Genomic DNA, 24,742 nt, shown 5'->3' with positions numbered 1-24,742 from the left:
ATTGAGATTGTTTGCCCAATTTTAAATTTTTACTTGTCTTTTTGTTACTGAGCTTTAATAGTTCTTTACATATTTTGGATACAAGTCTTTTATCAGGGACATACTTTGCTAATTTTTTTTTCCCATTTGTTGGCTTGAATTCATTTTCTTAATAATGTCTTTTGAAGTGTAAGAGTTACTAATTTTTATAAAGTTCAATTCTTTTTCTTTATGGATTGTGCTTTTGGCTTCATATCTAAGAAATCTATGTCCAACTTAAGGTCATGGCGATTTTTCTCCTGCGTTTTCTAGAATTTTTATTATTTTAGTTCTTACACTTAAGTCTGGGCTTCATTTTAAGTTACTTTAAAAAATATATATATATTTATTAATTTGGCTGCGTCAGGTTTTAGCTGCGGCGTGTGGGATCTTCACTGAGTCATGTGGAATGTTTTCCCTGCGGTGCGCGGACTCTCTGGTTGTGGCCTGCGGGCTCAGTAGTCGTACACAGGCTTAGTTGCTCAGTGGCAGATGGTATCTTTAGTTCCCTGACAAGGGACGGAACCTTTATCCCCTGCATTGCGGGGTGGATTCTTAACCGCTGGACTACCAGGGAAGTCCCTGAAATTACTTTTTAATGTATGGTGTGAGGTAAGAGTCTAAATTTATCATTTTGCCTGTGGATATCAGTTGTTTCAGTACCATTTGTCTCTCCCATCAGGAAGCTTCTATAAGCCTCTTATCCTTCTCCAACAGAGAGCAGATAGACTGAAAACCACAATCACAAAAAACTAACTAGCCTAATCACATGGACCACAGCCTTGTCTAACTCAATGAAACTATGAGCCATGCTGTGTAGGGCCACCTAAGATGGATGGGTCATGGTGAAGAGTTCTGACAAAATATGGCCCACTGGAGAAGGGAATGGCAAACCCTTCTTTTCTCTTCCCCAAAAAAAGAAATGCAAAAAAGCAAAATGGCTATCTGAGGAGGCCTTACAAATAGCTATGAAAAGAGAAGTGAAAGCAAAGGAGAAAAGGAAAGATATACCCATTTGAATGCAGAGTTCCAAAGAGTAGCAAGGAGAGATAAGAAAGCCTTCTTCAGTGATCAGTGCAAAGAAATAGAGGGAAACAACAGAATGGGAAAGACTAGAGATCTCTTCAAGAAAATGAGAGATACCAAGGGAACATTTCATGCAAAGATGGGCTCAATAAAGGACAGAAATGATATGGACCTAACAGAAGCAGAAAATATTAAGAAGAGGTGGCAAGAATACACAGAAGAACTATACAAAAAAGACCTTCATAACCCAGATAATCACGATGGTGTGATCACTCACCTAGAGCCAGACATCCTGGAGTGTGAACTCAAATGGGCCTAAGGAAGCATCATTACGAACAAAGCTAGTGGAGGTGATGGAATTCCAGTTGCGCTATTTCAAATCCTAAAAGCTGATGCTGTGAAAGTGCTGCACTCTATATGCCAGCAAATGTGGAAAACTCAGCAGTGGCTACAGGACTGGAAAAGGTCAGTTTTCATTCCAATCCCAAAGAAAGGCAATGCCAAAGAATGCTCAAAGTACTGCACAATTGTACTCATCTCACATGCTAGTAAAGTAATGCTCAAAATTCTCCAAGCCAGGCTTCAGCAATACATGAACCGTGAACTTCCAGATGTTCAAGCTGGTTTTAGAAAAGGAAGAGGAACCAGAGATCAAATTACCAACATCTGCTGGATCATGGAAAAAACAAGAGAGTTCCAGAAAAACATCTATTTCTGCTTTATTGACTATGCCAAAGCCTTTGACTATGTGGATCACAATAAACTGTGGAAAATTCTGAAAGAGATGGAAATACCAGACCACCTGACCTGCCTGTTGAGAAACCTGTATGCAGGTCAGGAAGCAACAGTTAGAACTAGACATGCAACAACAGACTGGTTCCAAATAGGAAAAGGAGTACGTCAAGGCTGTATATTGTCACCCTGCTTATTTAACTTATATGCAGAGTACATCATGAGAAATGCTGGACTGGATGAAGCACAAGGTGGAATCAAGATTGCTGGGAGGAATATCAATAACCTCAGATATGCAGATGATACCACCCTTATGGAAGAAAGCAAAGAAGAACTAAAGAGCCTCTTGATGAAAGTGAAAGAGGAGAGTGAAAAAGTTGGCTTAAAGCTCAACATTCAGAAAACGAAGATCATGGCATCTGGTCCCATCACTTCATGGCAAATAGATGGGGAAATAGTGGAAATAGTGCCAGACTTTATTTTTTTGGGCTCCAAAATCACTGCAGATGGGTGATTGCAGCCATGAAATTAAAAGATGCTTACTCCTTGGAAGAAACGTTATGATCAACCTAGACGGCATATTAAAAAGCAGAGACATTACTTTGCCAAAAAGGTCCGTCTAGTCAAGCCTATAGGTTTTTCCACTGGTCATGTATGGATGTGAGAATTGGACTATAAAGAAAGCTGAGCACCAAAGAATTGATGCCTTTGAACTGTGGTGTTGGAGAATACTCTTGAGAGTCCCTTGGACTGCAAGTAGATCCAATCAGTTCATCCTAAAGAAAATCAGTCCTGAATATTCATTGGAAGAACTGATGCTGAAGCTGAAACTCCAATACTTTGGCCACCTGATGTGAAGAGCTGACTCATTTGAAAAGACCCAGCTGCTGGGAAAGATTGAAGGCGGGAGGAGAAGGGGATGACAGAGAATGAGATGGTTGGATGGCATCACCTACTCAATGGACATGAGTTTGAGTAAATTCCGGGAGTTGGTGATGGACAGGGAAGGCTGGTGTGCTACAGTCCATGGGGTCGCAGAGTCGGACACTACTGAGAGACTGAACTGAACTGAACTGAAGTACCATCTGTTGATAAGATTCTCTTTTCCCCATTGAATTGCCTTGGCAGCTTTGTTGAAAATTAATTGACTACATGTAAATATATGAGTTTATTTTATAGTCTCAATGCTGGTATACTGATCTACTTGTCTGTTCTTCAATCAATTCTACACTGTTTTGATTACTGTAGTTTTATGGTTTTTGGTTTAGAAGGTGCAAGTCCTCCCATTTGTTTTTGCTAAAGATTATTTTGATTTTCTGAGTCCTTTGCTTTTCCATATAAATTTTTGGGTCAGCTTGTCAATTTCTTTCTTTTTTTTTTTTTAAGTGTAAAGAAGATTCCATGTTCATTTGGTTTTGGCTTAGTAAGTCTGAAAACCTAATGCTTACAGAATAATCACAATAGTTAAAATAGTTGTCACATTTAAGAAAGCAATTGTAAATGGCTCCCACAGAGATCATCTCATAGGCTTGTGTACAGATTGTGCTTCACACCATCAGGCTTACTCTGTATGGGCCTTGTTCTGAAAGCTGTGGTGCTATATTTTTAAAGACAAATTATCCATGTATTAGAATGATAACACAGTTTTTAAAATGTATAGATAAAAGGTTTCATAAAAAATATGGAGTTTTTGCTCAGAAAACCATTTTTATATATTTTTATTTTTTGAATTAATTTTTTACTAGAGTATAGTTGTGGGGCTTCCCATGTGGCACTAGTGGTAAAGAACATGCCTGCCAATGCAGGAGACATAAAAGAGATACAGGTTCAATCCCTGGGTTGGGAAGATCCTCTGGAAAAGGAAATGGCTGCCCACTCCAGTATTCTTGCCTGGAGAATCCCATAGACAAAGGAGCCTGGTGGGCTACAGTCCATAGCATTGAAAAGAGTCGGACACGACTAAAGCGACTTGACATGCACTCAGAGTATAGTTGCTTGCAGCTTGTCAGTTTCTACAAAAAATAAGAGCTGCTGGGATTTTGGTAGGGAATATGTTGAATCCATATTCAGTTTGGAGAAAGTGACCACCTTAAAGTACTCGTCTTCAAATATATGAATGTAATGTGGAAAGACTTCATTTATTTAGGTCTTCCATTTATTTCAGCAATAATTTGTACTTTTCACTGTAGAAGTCTTACACATCTTTTGTTAAATTTAATCCTAAATCTATTTTTTGATGCTAGTGTAAGTGGAATTATGTTTTAAATTTCTTTTTGGATTATTTATTGCTAGTGTTTAGAAATGTGATTGGTTTTTGTCTATTAATATTATATTCTGTGACCTTGCTGAAATTGTTCTTTGTTCTAGTCTTTTTGCTTCTTAATGAATTTCTTAGGATAATCTTGAAGGATCATGTCCTTTGTAATTACATACAGTTTTACCTCTTCCCTTTCAGTATTTGTGCCTTGTTTTTTTTTTCTTTTTCTTTCCTGGTTGCATTGTCTATAAGCTCCAACATGTCTTGAATAAAAATACTAGACATCTTAGTTTTGTTCCCAGACTTAGGAGAAACTTTCAGTTTTTAAACTTTTACCATTAAATTTGATGCTACTTTTTGGCAGTTTTTCATTCAGGCCCTTTCACAGATTGATAAAATTTCCTGGTATTCCCAATTTGTTGAGAGTTTTTTTTTTTTTTTTATCATAAATGGGTGCTGGATTTTGTACATCTATTGAGATACGTAGTTTTTGTCTTTTGTTTTAGTAAAATGGTATTTTACATCAATTGAGTTTCAGACATTATATGAATTTTCTACTTTGGGGATAAATGCCAGTTAGTCATGTTGTAATTTAATTCTTTTATGATGTTGCTGGATTTGGTTTGCTGATGTTTTGTTGAGGATTTTTTGTATTTCTCTTCATGAAAGATATTGGTCTATTACCCTTTCTCTCTCGTGATGTCTGTCTCAGACTCAGAATGATTTTGAGAAACGTTTAGCCCACTTCTAGTGTGAGGATTGGTGTTATTTCTTCTTTAAAGTTTGGTAGGGTTTACTCGTGAAGCAATCTAGACTTGGCTTATGGTTAGATTTGAAATATATTAATTTAATGCTAAAAGTCTGTTCTGATTTACATTTCTTTCTGAGTTAGTTTTAGTAATTACTATCTTTTTAGGAATTTGTCCATTTGATTTAAATTGTCTAGTTTGTTATCATAAAGTTGTTCATGTTACTCATTATAATCCTTCTAGGTTGGTAGTGCCATTCACTCTTTCATTCTTTGTTTTAATACTTTGAGTTTCTTCTCTTTTTTTCTTTGTCTAGCTAACTAAAAGTTTATTAAGTTTATTGACCTTTTTAAAGAGCCAAATTTTGGTTTCATTGATTCTTTATTATTTTAGTCTTATATTAAAAAACTAAAATTCCATTTTTGTTTTTCTTGTTCAGTCGCTAAGTCATGTCCAGCTCTTTGTAACCCCGTGGACTGCAGCATGCCAGGCTCCTCTGTCCTCTGCTCTCTCCCAGAGTTTGGTCAAATTCATGTCTATTGAGTCGGTGATGCTATCTATCCATCTTATCCTCTGCTGCCCGCTTCTACATTTGCCTTCAATCTTCCCAGCATCAGGGTCTTTTCAAATGAGTCAGCTCTTCGCATCAGGTGGCCAAAGGATTGGAGTTTCAGCTTCAACATCAGTCCTTCCAATGAACACCCAGGACTGATCTCCTTTAGGATGGACTGGTTGGATCTCTTTGCAGTCCAAGGGACTCTCGAGTCTACTCCAACACCGCAGTTCAAAAGCATCAATTCTTTGGCGCTCAGCTTTCTTCACAGTCCAACTCTCACATCCATACATGACCACTGGAAAAACCATAGCCTTGACTAGACAGACCTTTGCTATGAAATGATGGGACCGGATGCTATGATCTTCATTTTTTGAATGTTGAGTTTTAAGCCAGCTTTTTCATTCTACTCTTTTACCTTCATCAAGAGGCTCTTTAGTTCCTCTTCACTTTCTGCCATTAGAGTGGTGTCACTTGCATATCTGAGGTTGTTAGTATTTCTCTCATCAATCTTGATTCCAGCTTGAGTCATCTAGCCTGGCGTTTCACGTGATGTACTCTGCATTTAAGTTAAATAAGCAGGATGACAATATACAGCCTTGATGTAATTCTTTCCCAAGTTTGAACCAGTCTGTTGTTTCATGTCCAGTTCTGACTGTTGCTTCTTGTCCTGCATACATATTTCTCAGGAGGCAAGTAAAACAGTCTGGTATTTTCATCTCTTTAAGAATTTTCCATTTTTTTGTGGTTCGTACAGTCAAAGGCTTTAGTGTAGTTAGTGAAGCAAAAGTAGATATTTTTTGGAATTCATTAGCTTTTTCTGTGATCTGGTGGATGTTGGCAATTTGATCTCTAGTTCTTCTGCCTTTTGTTGTCCACAGTGGTAGATATAATGGTCATCTGAATTAAATTCACTCATTCCTGTCCATTTCAGTTCATGGATTCCTAAGAGGTCAATGTTCACTCTTGCCATCTCCTGTTTGATCATGTCTAACTTACCTTTATTCAAGGACCTAACCCTCCAGGTGCCTATGCAATATTGTTCTTTACAGCAACAGACTTTACTTTCACCACCAGACACACAACTGAACCTTATTTCTGCTTTGGCCCAGCTATTTCATTTTCTCTGGAGCTGTTAGTAATTGTCCTCTGTTCTTTCCCAGTAATATAATGTACACCTTCTGACCTGGGTGGCTCATCTTCTAGTGACATATTTTTTTACCTTTTTATACTTTTCATGCAGTTCTCGTGGCAAGAATACTTAAGTGGGTTGCCATTTCCTCCTCTAGTGGACCACAATTTTTCCTAACTCTTCACTGTGACCAATCTGTTTTTGGTAGACCTGCATGGCATGGCTCATGGCTTCATAGAGTTACACAAGCTCCTTCGCCTTGACAAGGCTGTGATCTGTGATACTTCTGTGATAGATCTGTGATCTGTGATTAAAATTGCATATGAACATTATTAAAAGATTAATTGTTCTATAAGGCTTTCTTACTGCTGTTAGAAAAAATAGCAGTACTTATTACCTTGAGACAAATAACTTTCTTTATCCCTATAAATAATCATTTTCAACTTTCTGAGATGCTTTTTTAAAATCCATATTTCTTCAATAAAAATTTTATATTGCTATTTGATTTTTCAGGTTTAGCCATTATCTACTGACTTTCTGCTATAGAAGTTCATAATTTAGTTTTCACGTTTGCCTCTCTTTTTTATTCTCGCTTCATTTAGTGATATATAATCTTGGTTAGATTAGTTATTCAATGTTTATTATTTAATTATGAAAATTTTCCAGTTGAGCCATGTAGTAGTGTTTTGTGGCAATTTTTCTCTCTTATACATCTTGTTTTCCTTGAATTTAGTAGTTTTCTCATTTATTGTTTATTTGACTTAATTGCCACATATTTATGAATTCAACTTCATTCTCCTGCCAAGTTTTAGAAATCTCTCAGTATATTATTCACGTAGTTGATATATTCTGTTATTTTCTGTTTTCGTGTTCTTAAAGAAATCACTCCTGGAGGTGCTGGCCAGTTCAGTTGGGACATTATCCCACAGTTCTCACTGGGCGCCTCCTTCCATTCTTCTGTCTTCTTGCTCAGTTGCTAAGTCGTGTCCAACTCTTTGTTACCCCATTAACTGCAGCACGCCAGGCTTCCCTGTCCTTCACAATCTCCCAGAGTTTGCTCAGATTCATGTCCATTGAGCCAGTGGTGCTATCCAACCATCTTATCCTCTGCTGCTCCCTTCTCCTTTTGCCCTCAATCTTTCCCAGCATTAGGGTCTTTTCCAGTGAGTTGCCTCTTCGCATTGGGTGGCTAAAGTATTGGAGCTTCAGCTTCAGCATCAGTCCTTCCAGTGAGTATTCAGGGTTGATTTCCTTTAGGATTGACTGGTTTGATGTCCTTGCCGTCCAAGGGACTCTCAAGAGTCCTGTCTTAGACATCCCTTTGCTGTTTTCTTGTCTTGAATACCCTACTGCTGGAATCCCATGTCTTTTTTTCAGTGTGGGTTTTATTTTGGTGAAGCAGGTCTCCAGTATCCCCTTGAGAAAATTCATTGTAGGTAAATGGTTTGATGTCTTACAGAACTGCAATAGTCTTTCTCATACTCTTGGCTTTGAACGGTACTTATTGAGCGTAAGATTCTGAAGTGGCAATTATTTTTGCTTGGGATTTTTTCAGGCATCTTGGATGTTTTTCTTTCATTTAGTTCGTTTTTTGTTTCTTACCTTGTGTTTTGATTTCCAAGAGCTCTCTTTTTTTGTTCGATGAATATTTCATTTAAAATTGCATCTAGTTTTTGTTTTATGGGTTTTTTATCTCTTCCTATTTTTCTGAGCATTTTAATGTTAGGGGTTTTCCCTTTCTCTCTGTTTAAAGTTATATTTCCCTGGAATAATCTTTGACTTCTTCCCTGCCCCTTGTGGTCTCTGTCTTTCTTGTTAAATGCTGCTTAGTTTCTGGTGATCCTTGGCTGTCTGTTCATATTTAGAAGCAAAGGCCTAAAAAGATGATAGGAAGCTCTGTGTGCGAGGTATTCTCTGTCAGCTGATCTGATTAAGCTGTTTGGCTGGAAAACTTCTAGCATTATCCTCTTTAGGTCTTTTTTGCCTGCTGGTTAGATTCTCCAGGGAAGATCCTTCAGTCACTGTTTTGGTTGCCAGTGTTCTGGTAGACAATAAATGTTAGAAGATTAAGGATGTTAATTTATTATATATCTTTTTACTTGAATGTCTTGTTTTTGGTGTGGAACACTTACCACATTTGTATCTGATATCCCGAGATGTTCTGTTTTATCCTCTCCAGGGACTAAACCCCTAGTGTTCTGCCAGAGTGGGGAAGAAATCAATACCCAGTGTGTGGTGTATAGGGTAGAGGATCTGAGGAGCTCATTATTTCTTTGGCAGACTTTCAACCAATTCTTCTATTTTCTGCTCTACTTTTACCCCCATTTTAAAAGATGTTGCCAATGAAGTGAGCTTTTTGGTGACTCTGGTGTAAATCCAGTTGCCTTTTTTGGCTTTGAATTCAGGTTGCTTATGTCAATCAGTCACCACATATCCACCTGCATTCCAACTTCCAATATTTTGTAGCTACTATCTCATCTCCTATTTTCATTCTCCTTTTGAGTTTATATCTCTAAATTCTCTTTGCTGTTATTTTGGTTAAAATTTTAATTTTGGGAAAAGAGAGTGCTTTAGTCTTTCATTTTAAAGCATGGATCTGTATTCTTTTATACTTTTTGTAGTATGTGTTTTATTTGCATAATTTAAACATGTTATTTAAAAGAGTAGTAAGGAAAGAATTCAGTCGTCTCCAAAACTTGTCAGCTTGTGGTAGGATGAGATAACCTTGAATAACCTATCTTGAACAGTGTGGTGGTTTCCCAGTGGACAGTGATTTGTTTATATACTGCTTTGCATTTCTGTCTTAGCTTTTGCAGTCAGTCTTTTACTGGAACATTTCTTTCGGGCAAGGACCATAGCATGTCCCCTGTTTTTTGAGAAGTAAATTATCAGATATACCAGAAGTGCCTGAAATTTACTTAATAAGAATTATATTTTCTTTTGATAGGTTGAAGAATGCCTCATCTGATATAAAACAAATGGTTAAAAGTGAAACAGACTTGGATATTACTGCTGATCTCAGAAAGAAACTCCATCGGGCTAAGAAAGAAAAATTAGAAATAACAACTAAGCACAATGCAGAGGTAGAATTTATTTTCTTCTTATATAATGTTAAACGTAGGGTTTGATTATTTTAGATTCATTTCACATATTAGAAACTCCTTGTTTCAACATTTATCACTATAACATTCTCGTGCTTAAAAAGGAAATTAATATAACATGATTTTTTAAATATAATGGAATTGTTTGAGTGTTAAAGTAGAAATTTAATGAACTTTTGTATTTATTTGTATGTTGTCTTAATTTTATTTTAATTAACAATCAACACATTTGATCGAAAGTGTTAATTGATGTATATGTTTGGTGACTAAGGGATATTTATAAATCAGACGTTTTGGAAATCTTAATGTAGGTTCCTTATGGTCTCAGTCACGGAACAGCCTCTTAAATTTGAGTATGGACCTTTTAATCATAGTGTAATTCATGAATTAATGTAGTTTCTTTTTTAATTATATCATTATATCTTTTATTAGCATGTGTGTATATAAATATATGTATTTCACATGTATATGCATATATTCCAAAGACAGTAGTTACTTTTTACTCTAGGATAATTCATGAATTATATGTGTATGTCTCTTCTGTCTGTTGTCTTTTTTCTCTGTTTTCTTCTTTTTCTCTATTTAAATCTTACTCATTCTTAAAGCTCAGCTTAGGTAGCCTGATGTAGTGAAAAAAATATCGAATTACAGAGACCTGGACTCATTCTTGGTCCTTCCATTTACAAGGTATGTGGCCTTCAGCAAGTTATTTATCTTGTACATCATTGGTTTCTCCTTGTGAAACACTGGTCCTCAGGGTTGTTGAGATAATTAGGTGAAATAGAACTTGTGAAGTGCCTGTGAACAGTAATACTGGTTGTAATGTATTGACAGTCAAACGTAAACTGTGTATTTTCCTTCTGTTTTTGTTAAATTCCAATGCTGTTCTGTTGGGACACCTTTTAAAGCTTTTTAAAGGTGAAAATAATTACTCTTTTCTCTGCTCTTCCATAATATGTTGTTACAGATATTTTAGAGCTAGAACATTTATTTCACACTTACCTAATCTTCTTTAGTCCTTAAGCTTCCTGAGAGCTGAATGCAGTGACCATGCTTTTTTTGTGTACCTCCTGAGTTGCTTATTGGTGCATAGTAGGTCCTCAGTAATTGTGTGTTGAATAAATATTTTTTTTCAGCTTATCTAAGGAATGATGGTTTATGATTAAAATGACAAGTGATCAGTATGTAACTGTTTTATTTGTATTTTTAATGGCAGTTGAGATAATTTTAAATAATTGAAGTAATAATTGCTTTTATTTATGTTGTATTATTACATACTGAATATCAAGTTGTATTTGTTAAATGGGTGCTAATTATTCATAATCTCCAAAACATATTTTTTAAAACCAAACATACATTTTACTTGAGAATATTAGTATTGTGATAATCATTCATCCATTAAATATGTTCTTTCACATACATATATAGTTATCACATTTCTCTTAGCAGAACATACATTTACTGCCTTTCATATGATCAAAATATTTTGAATTATGTGTTCACATTAAAGAGATAGGAAATTATCTTATGGAAGAAAGGGAACTTTCTCAAAATAGGTAGTTATGATTGGTTCAGCTCCAATTACTATACATTCTTATTGTTTCAATTATTTGTTTAGATGATTTTTAGATGTTTAGATGATTTTACATATATATTTTACATATATATTAATTTAATATTTAATATTTTTTTTAGCCATATGATTTCTAAATGTGTCCATTATAAAGCAAGGCAGCATCTAAAAACTAAGGCCAGATATTTGCCTTATCAGGTGCTCCTAACACTAATACTAATACACTGGGTGATTGGCATAAAATATCTTTAAGTGTCCATCAATAGCTGAATGGATAAAGAAAATGTTTGTATATACACACACACAATACATATATTTAATGGAATATTACTCAGCCATAAAAAGAGTGCCTCTTGCCATTTGTGACAACATAGATGGACCTTGGGGGCATTACGGTGAGTGAAATAAGTCAGACAGAGAAAGGCAAATACTGAATGATATCATTTATGCGTGCATGCTAGGTTGCTTCAGTCATGTCTGACTCTTTGTAACCCTATGGACTGTATCCTGCCAGGCTCCTCTGTCCATGAGATTCTCTAGGCAAGAATACTGGAGTGGGTTGCCATTTCCTCCTCCAGGGGATCTTCCCACCCCGAGGACTGAGCCTGCATCTCCTGAGTCTCCTGCATCAGCAGGCATATTCTTTACCACTAGAGCCACCTGGGAAGCTCAATATCATTTAGAGCACCGCAGTATGTAAGACAAATGCTAACAAGTATGAAAGGAGAAATTAACAATAACACAATAAAAGTGGGAGACTTTAATACCCCACTCACACCTATGGATAGATCAACTAAACAGAAAATTAACAAGGAAACACAAACTTTAAACGATACAATAGACCAGTTAGACCTAATTGATAGCTATAGGACATTTCATTCCAAAACAATGAATTTCACCTTTTTCTCAAGCGCACATGGGAAAAAAAAAAAAACAGAAAAAAAAAATGTACATTAGGACTGCTCATTATTTGGAAATAATCGACTTAAAAATAATCCTATTGGATTCAAAGTTCATTTGTTTTATCATAAGAAATCGCAGCAAGAAATCACAAGACATACGTAGAACTGAAAAGAGAAAACATTATTTGGTTCTTTAAATATAATTTCAGCGGTTGAAAAAAAAAATATTGATTGAAATTGTGCTGAAACCATATTTAACCATCTGTGAATTGCCATATTTGACAAATAAAAGTATAGTATGCAAAAAAAAAAAAAAACAAAAAAACAGGCATCTGTATTTCAGATGAAAATTTAGCCATTTTTAAAGTACTCCTCAGTCAATGATTCATTACTGGGAGAAACTAAATTTTTAGAATCACTTGAAGTACTAGTTCCTATAATATTCACCAAATCTTCCAGTTAAATGTAAAAGCTGGAGTCTTGGTCACTCTTGGACACACCCTGAACCTAAATATTGTGTGTGTCTGATTGAAAAGACCTATAGCTCTCCAGAACAGATCAGCAACCTCTGTGATGTTTCCCAGCACCGCAGACACTGCCCAACCTCCCCTGTCTGCCCCGACTAGTGCTTATCACTGGAGAAGAGGTCTCACCCAGAATCAGAGAATTGAAATTCAGAGTCGGTCAGGTCTGACCTTCATCACTGCTCAAGTTTGCCATTTAAAAAAAAAAAAAAAAAAGAATGATATAACCTAGAGCATCTTGTAACCATATAGAGGAGTCTATGAAAGGAAAATTTAAATGATAAATACATTTAAATGGTCTTGATGCTATTGACTAAGTTCCTGGATATAGCCTTACCTGAAGTCCACATTGGAACTTTATAGTGACATGCACTGCTTTCTTCCTTCTGTCCTGTCTTTACTCTTCTTTTTCTTCTTATCTTGAGCTAGTTTGTGCTCAGTTTCTGTCATTTGCGACCCCAAAGTCCTGATTACTATGTCTCCTTATATATGCACTGAATGCAAAACAGATTGACACCACTTATTGAATATATTAATAGAACATTAAATATTATATGAATATAAGATTTAGTTCATTTAATCAATGAATGTACACTATATGCCAAAACTATGCTAGATACTAGGTAACGATCTTATTATCAACAAGACAGATAGTATGTATTAGGTATTTTGTGACTAAACATTCAAATAATTCATCCGACTAGTGCCTACTATCTGCTAGGATAATGCTATGATAAAAGAGGGACCAAGACAGATACAATTCTTTTCCTCATGAAGCATAACACTCTGCAAAAAAAAAAAAAAAAAAAAATTAAAAAAAAAAACCCCAAGCTCACAGAACAGAGAACCCATCTCGAAACTATTTCTGATATTAAGAGTAATACTACTTGATGTCCAAGTGGAATTGATTACACAAATACCAGAAGAGGTAGAGACAAATGGGGGATGTTAAGGTGACCCAGAGGGTAGTAACTTTAGGAAACCACTTCTACTCCTAAGGTTGAAAAAATTAGGGCCATGGATGGAGGGCCTATCCAGAAGTGTTTGCAAGCACAAGGAAGAGATGCTACTCAGGGTGGACTGAGAGAGGGACAAATACCCTGGCTTCTCCTTTCCTGTCCTCAGGTACAGCACAGTGCCTCTTATTGACTCAGACTCTTGAGAAGCCATGGTCAGGTCATCATGGCTCGTGTAGTTCCTGGAATACAGAGCAGTGTGGAGAAGGATAGGGGGTGGAGTGGGTCTGAGCGCAAACAGGTAAATGACTGGCATAACTGGGATGCCCAGATGTTAACAGCTTTATTCCTGAGGGATGGAGTGATTCTGAAATTAATGGAGTTACCTTGAATGTGTAATTAAGGTTTTATTTTTTTCATTAACTTACTATATTAAAAGATAATTGTAGATTCTTATTTTGTGAGTGTAAGTGTGCTGAAGTTACTTTTATAACATTTTTTAAATGAAAATTATTTTTTATATGCTAGAAAGAGTGTAACTCCTTCTGTGTTCTACATATTAACAGCTACACAGCTACTTAACGGTAATTTCTGATGTTGCCCTTTAGAAATTCTTTTTGTCTTTTCTTCTTTCTTAGTAATTGAACCATTATTTCTAGCCTGATGTAGTAGCTCTGTGCTTTCCTTTATAATAGTGTTCTCTCTCATCCGCCATCTCTTTCTCTCCCTCCAGCAATAAGTAATTTTGATTTTCTTTGAACTATCATAATATTTTTACCTCTTTTGTAAAACTAATCCCTTATGCTTTTCTATAGTATTTCATTACTTGTGATCAAGAGCTCTATAATGTTTGTTTTTATACTTTCACTGTACTTGAGATATAGCAAGTATTTATTATCATTTAATGAATCTTTGTTTAGATCACAGAATTTAAGAGTGGGAAGGGACTTTATAAATCATCTGGTTCAAACTCTTGCAAATAGTAGATAAATTAGATATTTGTTTATTAAAACACCTGCAGAATTGGTACTTTTATTACTTTATGCTCTATCAGTAATATCATAATCAAGAGAAATAATATAGATGATATTTATCAATATTTATCGAGTAAATATTTATAAAATATTTAGCTTCTTGGTTTCAATTATGGATTAGAAAGGAAGGAGAGAATGAATTTTTAAATGCTTTCTGTATGTCATGCCTTTTTTACATATGACTATTTCTGATTAAAACCTTTTAACTTCTCTTTATTTTGGATAAGAAGTTCATATAAGAATTTTTTTCATTTTAATTTTTGTTCTTTAGTGGATTCTCTAGAATAAGAAAATTAATCAGTGTTATTTGATAGTCAGGTTAGTGCTTCTTTTCCAGTCTTTTAGGAAGTAACAATGTGTAAATTCTTGTCTTATAAATATTACAGAAACAAATTTCTGTGTTAATTTAAGTGTTTGAGTACATGGTCTCATAATCTTGGAGACATGTTTTAACATTGGTTCATGATATCAGAAATCTGCTTTTAGCTGGCAAGCTATGAGAGCCAGATTGCCAAGCTGCGATCCGAGGTTGAAAAAGGAGAGGCACTGCGACAAAGTCTGGAGTACGACCTGGCTGTTGCTAGAAAGGAAGCTGGACTCGGAAGACGGGCTGCTGAGGAAAGGCTAGCTGAGGCACACAGGATACAAGAAAAACTCTGTGGTAAACTACTTCTGTTTCTTTCCATGTTTAGGGTTGTAATGTCATTGTATATCATTGCTCCCTGTTGTGTATGGATTTCGTATAAGAGCAGAGGTATGACTGGCTTTGGATAGACAGACTTTGCTGTTGTGTGTATGCTTTCTGGCAATTATGTGAACATTCATTTACTTGACATTAATGTTTTTGTATATTTATAGAAAGAGGTTCAAAATTCTGTTACTCGCTTTGTAGAGCACTTGTTCCATGAATAGTCAGTAGAATCAAATAGAGATTTAAAAAAGAATTATGGGCTTCCTGTCCCATATAATCTGAAACAGAATCTCTAGCCTCAGAGAATCTATATGTTCAAGAAGCATTGCAGCTGATTTGTTGATTAGCCAGGTATAGGAACCACAGAGTATAATATATGTAAAGAAATGTGCCTAGCTATGTGTATGACTTATAACCAGCACCTGGGTCATGGAATGGAAAATTATCAAAGTCTTCCACATAGATGACTGCTATCCTGATTTTTAATAGCAGGACATTTATTTATTTTGCCTCCTTTTTGTACTTTATAGGAAAGGAATCATAGAGTATGTACTCTTTTGTGTCTGGCTGCTTTCCCTCGACACTGTGTTCATGAGTTCATCCTATTGTCATATGAACTTAATATTGATGTTTAATACTATATAGTGAGAACATACCACACTTATATTCATCCATTTTTGTTGACAGTGGTAGTGGGTAGTGTTTAGTTTTTGGTTATTAAGAATAGTGTTTCCCTGAACATTCTTATACTCAGTTAATTTTAATGAAGAGAACACTGAACATGAATTCATAAGATTTAGATTTAGGTCCTGATTCTGCCACATACTGATACTTGAAACTAAACTGTTTTAAAAATGAAATGAGAAAACAAAAGTGCTTTGTTAATTGCATGGACTCAACAAATGTCAAAGTTATAGTATTATAAAGCTTACTATCCTTAGTCTTGGTCTGGCCATTGGTCAAAGATAATTTTGATTACCTTTGACATTTAATTACTACACTACTGTCTGACAGTTAGGATTATAAGACTTGAAAGGCACCAGATATACAAGTTAATGACTTCTATTTAATTATGAAGAAATTGAAGTCCAGGAAAGATGGAAAGTTACTTGCCCAAAGTCAGGTGATTTCAACAGACATTTCGCAGAGGAAGATAGAATTCCAGTAGTCACATGAAAAATGCTTCCCCTCACTTGTCATCAGGGAAATGCATATTAAAATCACACTGACTGTCACTGCATAGACATCAGATGGCTTCAGAAATGACTGTCAATACCAAATATGTTCAGATATAGAGCAACTGGAACTCTTTCTTATATTTTGTTAGTGAGAAAGTGAAATGGTACAACTACTTTAGAAAAAAACTTGGCAATTTCTTTTAAAATAAGCATATTATTTTCTCCAATGACCCAGAAGTTTCACTCTTTGGTATTTTCTCTGAGAAACATTTGTCCACAAAAGACTTGTATAAGAATTTCATAGCAGCTCTATTTATGACAGCCCCAAATTGGAGAAAAACCTTAAATGTCCATTAACAAAAGAAGAAAACATTTTTGTATATTCATTGGATAAAATACTGCTCAGCAATAAAAATGAACTAACTCTTGATACATTCAATAACATGAATGAACCTCAAGAATATTATGCTGAGTGAAATTTTACACAGAAGATGACTTCTTGTATGATTCCATTATATAAAATTCTAGGACAGAAAAAACTATTTGTTGTTGAAAAAAATCAGAACAATGGTTACCTTTAGGATGGGTTGGTGGGGGGGACTGACTCGAAAAAGGTAGGGGGAAATTTTCAGATTGAAGGAAATGTTCTTTATTTTGATAAGGGTTTGGGCTACATTAGTGTATGCACTTATCAAATCTCTTTGAATGGTACACTTAAGATTAATCAATTTCACTATATGTAAATTTTACCTGCAAAATAATTGAATTATATATTTTAATTCTAATTATTGATATGAATGCTCAGTTATTCAGGGTTGAAATTTACTTTTATTTGCACCTTGTTTTGAAATGTATAAGAACTATGATGGTTTGATGGATGGAGAAAATGAATGCATGCATGGATAGATGTATGGATGAATGTGTAAAGAATATATATATGGCAAAATGTTAAGCATAGAATCTAGTCTGAAGTTCATAGGTGTTCATTGTACAATACTCTGTTACTCTAAACCTTATTTTTCAAAATTTTTGTGATAAAATATTAAGGGTAGAGTAGGAAAAAACCTAATGAATTTATGGGATTTTAAAAGAGATAAACTCATAATGATTGAGAGAGGAGACAAGACAAGAGAGAAAATATTGGAAGTTGAAAAACAAGTGGACGAAGGATAACTGACTTAGCAGACTTAAGATGTCAGAATCCTAAGCCCCAGTAAAATAAAGGAGGTTAGTTAATAGCTGTTTGCTCTAGAACCACATATGTTCTTAGATGCCCTTCCCAAGAGCCTGCTGTTGTGGGATTGCTCCCACTTCCTAGTGTAGATTGGGGGCTTAATATCTGGAGAAGATAAAATACAGGGTTTCCAGACTGGCAAAACCAGGAAGATAACATACTACTACTGAATACTGAGGGTCTATTGCTTCTAGATTCTTTTTTCTATTGACTTTCCCAAAAGTGAGCCTTGAGATTACTACACTCCGTGTGGGAACTTGGAAGACCCTTCCATGGGTCATCTGACCAAGCTAAGAGAAAAACCTAATGATAGTGAGGTAGGGAGTTTCCTTCCCACATTTATCAGACCACGGTTATCAGCTTCTGTCCTCAAGCTCAGAATCTGGGCAATAGTTATGTGAGTATATAAAAGATGTGCCACCCTTATAGTTATGCTTCATTGGGAACAGATAACCAAGAATTAGCAGATACTTGGGGAAATCCTCTAAAACGGAGTGAAAAGCATTAATCTGGAAGAATCAAGAACTCTGCCAGGAGCAGATTTAACAAATAAGCATTATTAATACCCTCACAGCTGAAAAAGAATATGGTCTGTCCAAGGTATAAGAACTGGGGGATATAAAGAAAATAAAAGCCTCTTAGAAATTAAAAATATGAAGTCAGAAATGAAAAATGGCAACAAAAGCACTGGAAGATGAAGGTGGGAAAAATTTCCCCAAATTAGAGACAAAGGTAGAAAGATGAAAGAGAAAAGGCAAGAAACTTTGAGGACCAGTCTGAATAGTGGATGATCTTGAAAGAGATAAGAGAGAAAGCAGAAAGGGATAAATGATCAATGAAATTACTTAAAAAGAATACACCTCAGAACTGAAAGATATGAATTACCAGATTGAAAGGGCCCACTGAATATTTACCACAGTGGAAGAAAATAGACCCACGTGAAGTCATGCTGCTACTGCTACTGCAAAGTCGCGTCAGTCGTGTCCGACTCTGTGTGACCCCATAGACGGCAGCCCACCAGGCTCCTCTGTCCCTGGGATTTTCCAGGCAAGACACGTGAAGGCACAGCATTATAAAATTCCAGAAAATAGAGACAGAGTAAAGATTCTAAAGCTTTCAGAGAGAAAAGAAAAGGAAAGAAAAATAAGCCATTTGCAAAGGAACAGGAATCAAAATGGCCTTAAATTTACTTGCAATACAGGATGCTAAACGATATAATACTTGTAACTGAATGGGAGGGAGACTTTTTGTATCTTTTAAATAACTTTTGTATTTTGAACCCTTTGAGTACATGATCCATTTAAAACACAAATATAATTAGAAATAATACTACAAATAGTGTTTTTTTTTTTTTTTTGGTTTGTTTAACAAGTATAGTTCAGTTGCTCAGTTGTGTCCCACTCTTTGCGACCCCATGGACTGCAGCACGCCAGGCTTCCCTGTCCATCACTGGTACTCCCGTGTTATCTTTACAGCAACGTAACTAGGAGGCACTTTATTCCCACTGAGTGTTAGAGAGTCAGAGAGGTTTAATCAGGTGGTAGGTGGTGAAGACAGACCTGGAAGCCTTTCATTACTTCTTTTCTAGATGCTGAAACAGAACAGCAGCCATAGTGAGTTCGGAAGTGATAGTTATTGTTGAGTTAATACTAGGATGGGAGGTTGAGCCTAACTTTAGGGGAGCAAAGAGTTCTAGTTTTAAGGTTCACAACCTCAATTTTGTGATGGTCTTAAGTATGAGATACGCCACAAGTATTGTTTGCCAAGTCAAAAATCAAAATTTGTAATCTATCAAGTCTTTTAAAAAAGAGGGTGTGGAGAAAAGGGGACCCTCTTACACTGTTGGTGGGAATGCAAACTAGTACAGCCACTATGGAGAACAGTGTGGAGATTCCTTAAAAAACTGGAAATAGAACTGCCTAATGATCCAGCAATCCCACTGCTGGGCATACACACTGAGGAAACCAGAAGGGAAAGAGACATGTGTACCCCAATGTTCATCGCAGCACTGTTTATAATAGCCAGGACATGGAAGCAACCTAGATGCCCATCAGCAGATGAATGGATAAGAAAGCTGTGGTACATATACACAATGGAGTATTACTCAGCCATTAAAAAGAAGACATTTGAATCAGTTCTAATGAGGTGGATGAAACTGGAGCCTATTATACAGAGTGAAGTAAGCCAGAAAGAAAAACACCAATACAGTATACTAATGCATATATATGGAATTTAGAAAGATGGTAACAATAACCCTATATATGAGACAGCAAAAGAGACACTGATGTATAGAACAGTCTTTTGGACTCTGTGGGAGAGGGAGAGGGTGGGATGATTTGGGAGAATGGCATTGAAATACGTATAATATCATATATGAAACGAGTCACCAGTCCAGGTTCAATGCACGATACTGGATGCTTGGGGCTGGTGCACTGGGACGACCCAGAGGGATGGTACGGGGAGGGAGGAGGGAGGAGGGTTCAGGATGGGGAACACATGTATAACTGTGGCGGATTCATTTCGATATTTGGCAAAACCAATACAATATTGTAAAGTTTAAAAATAAGATAAAATTAAAAAAAAAAAGAAAAGAAAAAAAAAAGAGTATCCATTTTTTTTTTAACTGTCTTTAAAAAAAAAAAAAAACCATTTATTTTCTTGAATAGGAGAAAAAACATTTGAGTTGCAGCTGGTGCACCTAAACTTGGATGTGCTCTAGGAATATGTCATAACCAATTCATGGCAAAATCACCTCTGTCTGGAGGGGAAGAAGAGATTGAGAATATATAAAATAGGTTCTAGGACAGGAACTTTTCAATGTAGACTGGTATGAAGTGGTTAAATGTTTTGTTTTAAGATGACATTGTAAATGAAATCAGCTCTAGTGCCTAGGTTTTTGAGCTCCTATGTTTTAATTTGTGGTTGTAAATATACCTGTTATTCTTTTATATTTTTAATAGCTCAGAATGTAGAACTTCAGGGAAAGGCAAATGAGATCGAGAAAGCATTCCAGATTTCCCAGCAGAAATGGAAAGAAGAGTGCAGAAGATTTGAACATGATTTGGAAGAAAGGGACAATATAATTCAAAATTGCCATCAGGAATATGATTTACTTACGAAAGAAAAAAGCAGACTAGAGAAAACTCTACAGGTAAATATTTCATGAAGAAATTCTTCTGTATTTAATATTCATTGATATGTATTATTGGAGAAGGCAATGGCACCCCACTCCAGTACTCTTGCCTGGAAAATCCATGGACGGAGGAGCCTGGTAAGCTTCAGACCATGGGGTCGCTAAGAGTCGGACACAACTGAGCGACTTCACTTTCACTTTTCCCTTTCATGCATTGGAGAAGGAAATGGCAACCCACTCCAGTGTTCTTGCCTGGAGAATCCCAGGGACGGGGAAGCCTGGTGGGCTGCCGTCTGTGGGATCGCACAGAGTCAGACACGACTGAAGCGACTTAGCAGCAGCAGCAGATATGTATTATGGGCTTCCCTTGTAATTCAGTCAGTAAAGAATCTGTCTGCAATGCAGGAGACCTGGGTTTGATTCCTGGGTCAGGAAGATCCCCTGGAGAAGGAAATGGCAACCTACTCCAGTATTCTTGCTTGGAGAATCCCATTGACAGAGGAGCCTGGCAGGCTACAGTCCATGGGGTTGCAAGAGTCGGATACAACTTATATGTATTATACATTATTTGAAGTTATCTTTGGAAAGGAAAATGCCAGAAAGCAAGCAAATCTGATTTCCTCTTTACTCCTCCCAACTCCTTTCCTCTCTCCCTTTCTTCTTTTTTTTTAGGGTCATATTTGCAGGTCTGTTTTGTAATATGCTTTAGCAATATGTGAGTATATATACTGTTTCTTTTGTGAAAAACAGTTTGAGTTCTCTGATCAAAATTTTAAAAAAACCCACTTATGTGGGAATATTGTAAGAAGATAAGAACCCACAATCCTTTTGGTCTAGCAGCATGAAAAGTTGGAATTTTAGAAATGTGGGTCCTAGATTTTGACCTGAATATACAATAAACACAGAAAAATTTGTATATATCTGATATAAACTTCATTATATATGTAGAGTACATTGTATATGGCATGGTAGGTGAAATATATGGCCTTTTACTGAAAGTATTGTGAGCTATTTATCCTCGCATTTTTTTGTTCTTTTTTAGTTTCTAAAGTAAAAGCATGGTTTAAAGTTGAAGTTGCCACTCACCTAAAAGATTTTGAATTGTTTGTGTTTGCCATTTTTTTTCAAGTACCAATTTAAATTAAAAAAAAAAAAATATGTGGTAAAAATGCTTTCCATTTACCAAGGGTGTAAATGACTTTCAGAATACTGGAAATAAATCTTCACTAAAAATAATTTTACAAATGCATTTGCCAAATGTAAAAGTTTTAGCACAATGGTTCCCTTCCATTGTCAGCATGTCTCCTTTTGATTTCCTGCTTGCTAACAGTCACAGTTGTCTCTTCTATTTACTGTAATATTCTTAGACTCTGGAACGGGGCCAGACATAGAGAAGGGTTGCATTAGTATTTGAATGAGGGGAGTTTAGTGACAACTGGAACTACGAGTTCCTGGGCTGCTCTATATAAACTGCCCCTCGTAAAATGTCTTAGAATTACGGGGAAAGGAGAGAAATGCTGGCAGCATTCCTTATAGTCAGTCAGCTTGCATCTCGGATCTCTTATGGATCTTGATGTGATCTTGAGCATCTGTTTGGTAGGAGAACTTTGATTTTACACGATTGGCTTTGAACTAATCTGCATGGAGACCTTTGGGAATAAAGAGGAGTCACTGTTTTCCCCTAAGGGGAAAAGGTCTCAAGGCTCTCCCTGTTGGCTTTCCAGTAGTGTTGGGAGGGCAGTCTTTACTTTGCAGATCCATGCTACAGTTTATAAGGACAGGGGAGGTTTTCCCTCTCTCTCACGTAAACCACAGAATCTTTCTCCTTGTGTTAATGCAGATTGAGTTTTAAAACCTACAGTTTAGAAACTTGGGCTTCTCAGGAAACCTGCATTTTATACTTCTAATGTTTTGAACCAAATTAGATCCTGTAAATGTAGCGCAACTAAGAAAATCACTGAAGAAAAGCATCTTGCAAATACTGCTTATCTGTAGAACAAGAAATTAGTTAATAGTCCAGACCTAAAAATGTTTTATTTCATTTTTCAAATATTTGATATTCATAGGTAATTAGAGCTTTCCATATTATCTCCTTTACATACAGATTTACATATAGATTACATATATGCCCGACAGTCTACTTTGTTTTTGTCTTTTTATCAGGATGCATTTTGTTCAGTCCCCTGCAGCTAAGTTTTTTGGAAAGATTGGTTTAAATATCTATATTTAACATCTGTATTTATATCTATCTGTATCTATCAATACTGTATCTATACTGTATCTATCAATATCTGTATCTATATCTACCTGTATCTATCATTATATGGATTACATATATGAAATGTTGCTTGAATTAAATGGGTAATCATAGCTTCTTATTCAGATATTATTCTGATTGTCAAAATATAATCATTCTATTAATTCTTCTAACATAAATTGTAGTGAGTTTTAACAGTCTATGGGTAAGGAAAGCCCTTTGTATGTTTAAATTGCGGATGAAGGAAGAAAGGTAACTTTTATTGATCAACTAGTAAAGCAAGATTTTATTCATGTAAAGGAAGCGTTGGAAAAACATCAGGAGGAGAAGAATGAGATGGAGTCTCATATCAGAGAGACAGCATTGGAGGAGCTTAGATTACAAGCAGAACAATGGGAAGCAGAGAGAAGAGAGTTACAATTTATAGTCCAGGTATTTAAAAATAATAATTCAGATCCTTCAATATGTCTTTTTAATGCTTATGATATTAAAATTTACATTAGTGAGATAATTGACTCGCCTACTCAAGGAGAAAATAATTCGTAGAAAGCCATGTTTCATTTGTAGTTACGTGACAATATGGGCAACTGGTTCAAAAAGATACTATTAGAATTAGAGTCAGGTGACTTCCATTGCATAAATTATTTGATTTTTAAAGGACATATATATACACTTGGCATTTGGTTTTCCAGTTTAAAATGGGAGACTATTAGCAGTCTTTAATAACATAAAGAAATAGAATAGTTAGATTTTGGATATTAAAAGATGCTTACAAATCATATAGTATAGTAATATTCTCTTTTGAACTCTCTTTAAGAAGTGCAAATTTTTAATCATGTTCTTTTAACCCTTTCCCTGCCAACACACAATGCAATTTGAAAATCACTGGTTTTATCTAATAATTTCCGTTATAGATGAGCAGACTGCAGTTTGTGATTTAGTCATATCATAGACTGAGCAATTAGTGTGGGAAAAGATTATGAGTCTCCAGATTCTTACTTCTGTGTATATTGCATATCTTTAGGACATTCTATAAATTACTTTGAAGGAGAGTTAGGAGAAATTAAAACTGTTCATTCACTAATCAACCAATTTAAAATTTCAAATAAATTTCCATCATTTCTTCTATTAATTTGTGATAAGACAGTTTTTCTACACAAAATGACATTGAAATGTAGTCTTCATATAGATGTCAAAGGTATGTGTTCTTTACAGAATGAAAAATGTTCACCTAAAATAAATTTTACAGTTGCTTTTTGTGTTAGGAAAAGTTTTATAAGACGAAGGTGGCCCCAAACCTGTAGAGAATAGGAGGCACCTATTTCTTTAAGAGTGAAATCTGGCAGTAAACAGTGGAAGTACTGAATTTGTTGCATATGTAAGTGTTGAGAATACCAACGGTATCACATATTTCCCAAACCTTTGTTCCTTGGGCAATGCTTTTCTTCCCAGTCACTCCCTCTGTGAAATCTGTAAAGATAGTTACTCTTTAGACCTCTTGGTATTTTTAGAGTCTGCTTGTAATTTTATAGTTAGTTAGTCCTCTCATTCAGTCAGTCACTTGTTCCTTTATTCATTCCCTAAGTACTTGCTAACTTCCTGCTGTGGGTCCTGGGGATATAAAATTGATTAAAATATGATTTCTTTCCTAAAGGATCTTTCAACATGGAGAGGCATATAAAGAGAGGAGAA

The 24,742-nt window shown here is 35.6% G+C and overlaps 1 protein-coding gene across 8 annotated transcripts in view; it reads left to right on the top strand.

Moving 5' to 3' along the window:
• CCDC171 (coiled-coil domain containing 171) overlaps window positions 1-24,742 on the top strand; it is a 341,259-nt gene that overhangs the window by 10,150 nt on the left and 306,367 nt on the right. For 7 of the 8 annotated variants that reach the window (XR_009737984.1, XM_061425240.1, XM_061425244.1 and 4 more), the window contains 4 exons: window positions 9,415-9,550; window positions 15,044-15,218; window positions 20,621-20,811; window positions 23,351-23,482. Coding sequence is in view for 7 of the 8 variants with exons in the window: in XM_061425240.1 (XP_061281224.1) it covers window positions 9,415-9,550; window positions 15,044-15,218; window positions 20,621-20,811; window positions 23,351-23,482 (634 nt within the window). In the remaining variant the exon portion in view is untranslated. The remainder of the gene's footprint in view (window positions 1-9,414; window positions 9,551-15,043; window positions 15,219-20,620; window positions 20,812-23,350; window positions 23,483-24,742) is intronic. The other variant, XM_061425246.1, reaches the window with a different exon arrangement.

Source organism: Bos javanicus, chromosome 8 (assembly GCF_032452875.1).
Source record: "Bos javanicus breed banteng chromosome 8, ARS-OSU_banteng_1.0, whole genome shotgun sequence".
Classification (NCBI taxonomy): Eukaryota; Metazoa; Chordata; class Mammalia; order Artiodactyla; family Bovidae; genus Bos; species Bos javanicus.
The sequence above is the reverse complement of the archived record's forward strand: the minus strand, read 5'-3'. Positions and strand labels throughout refer to the sequence as shown.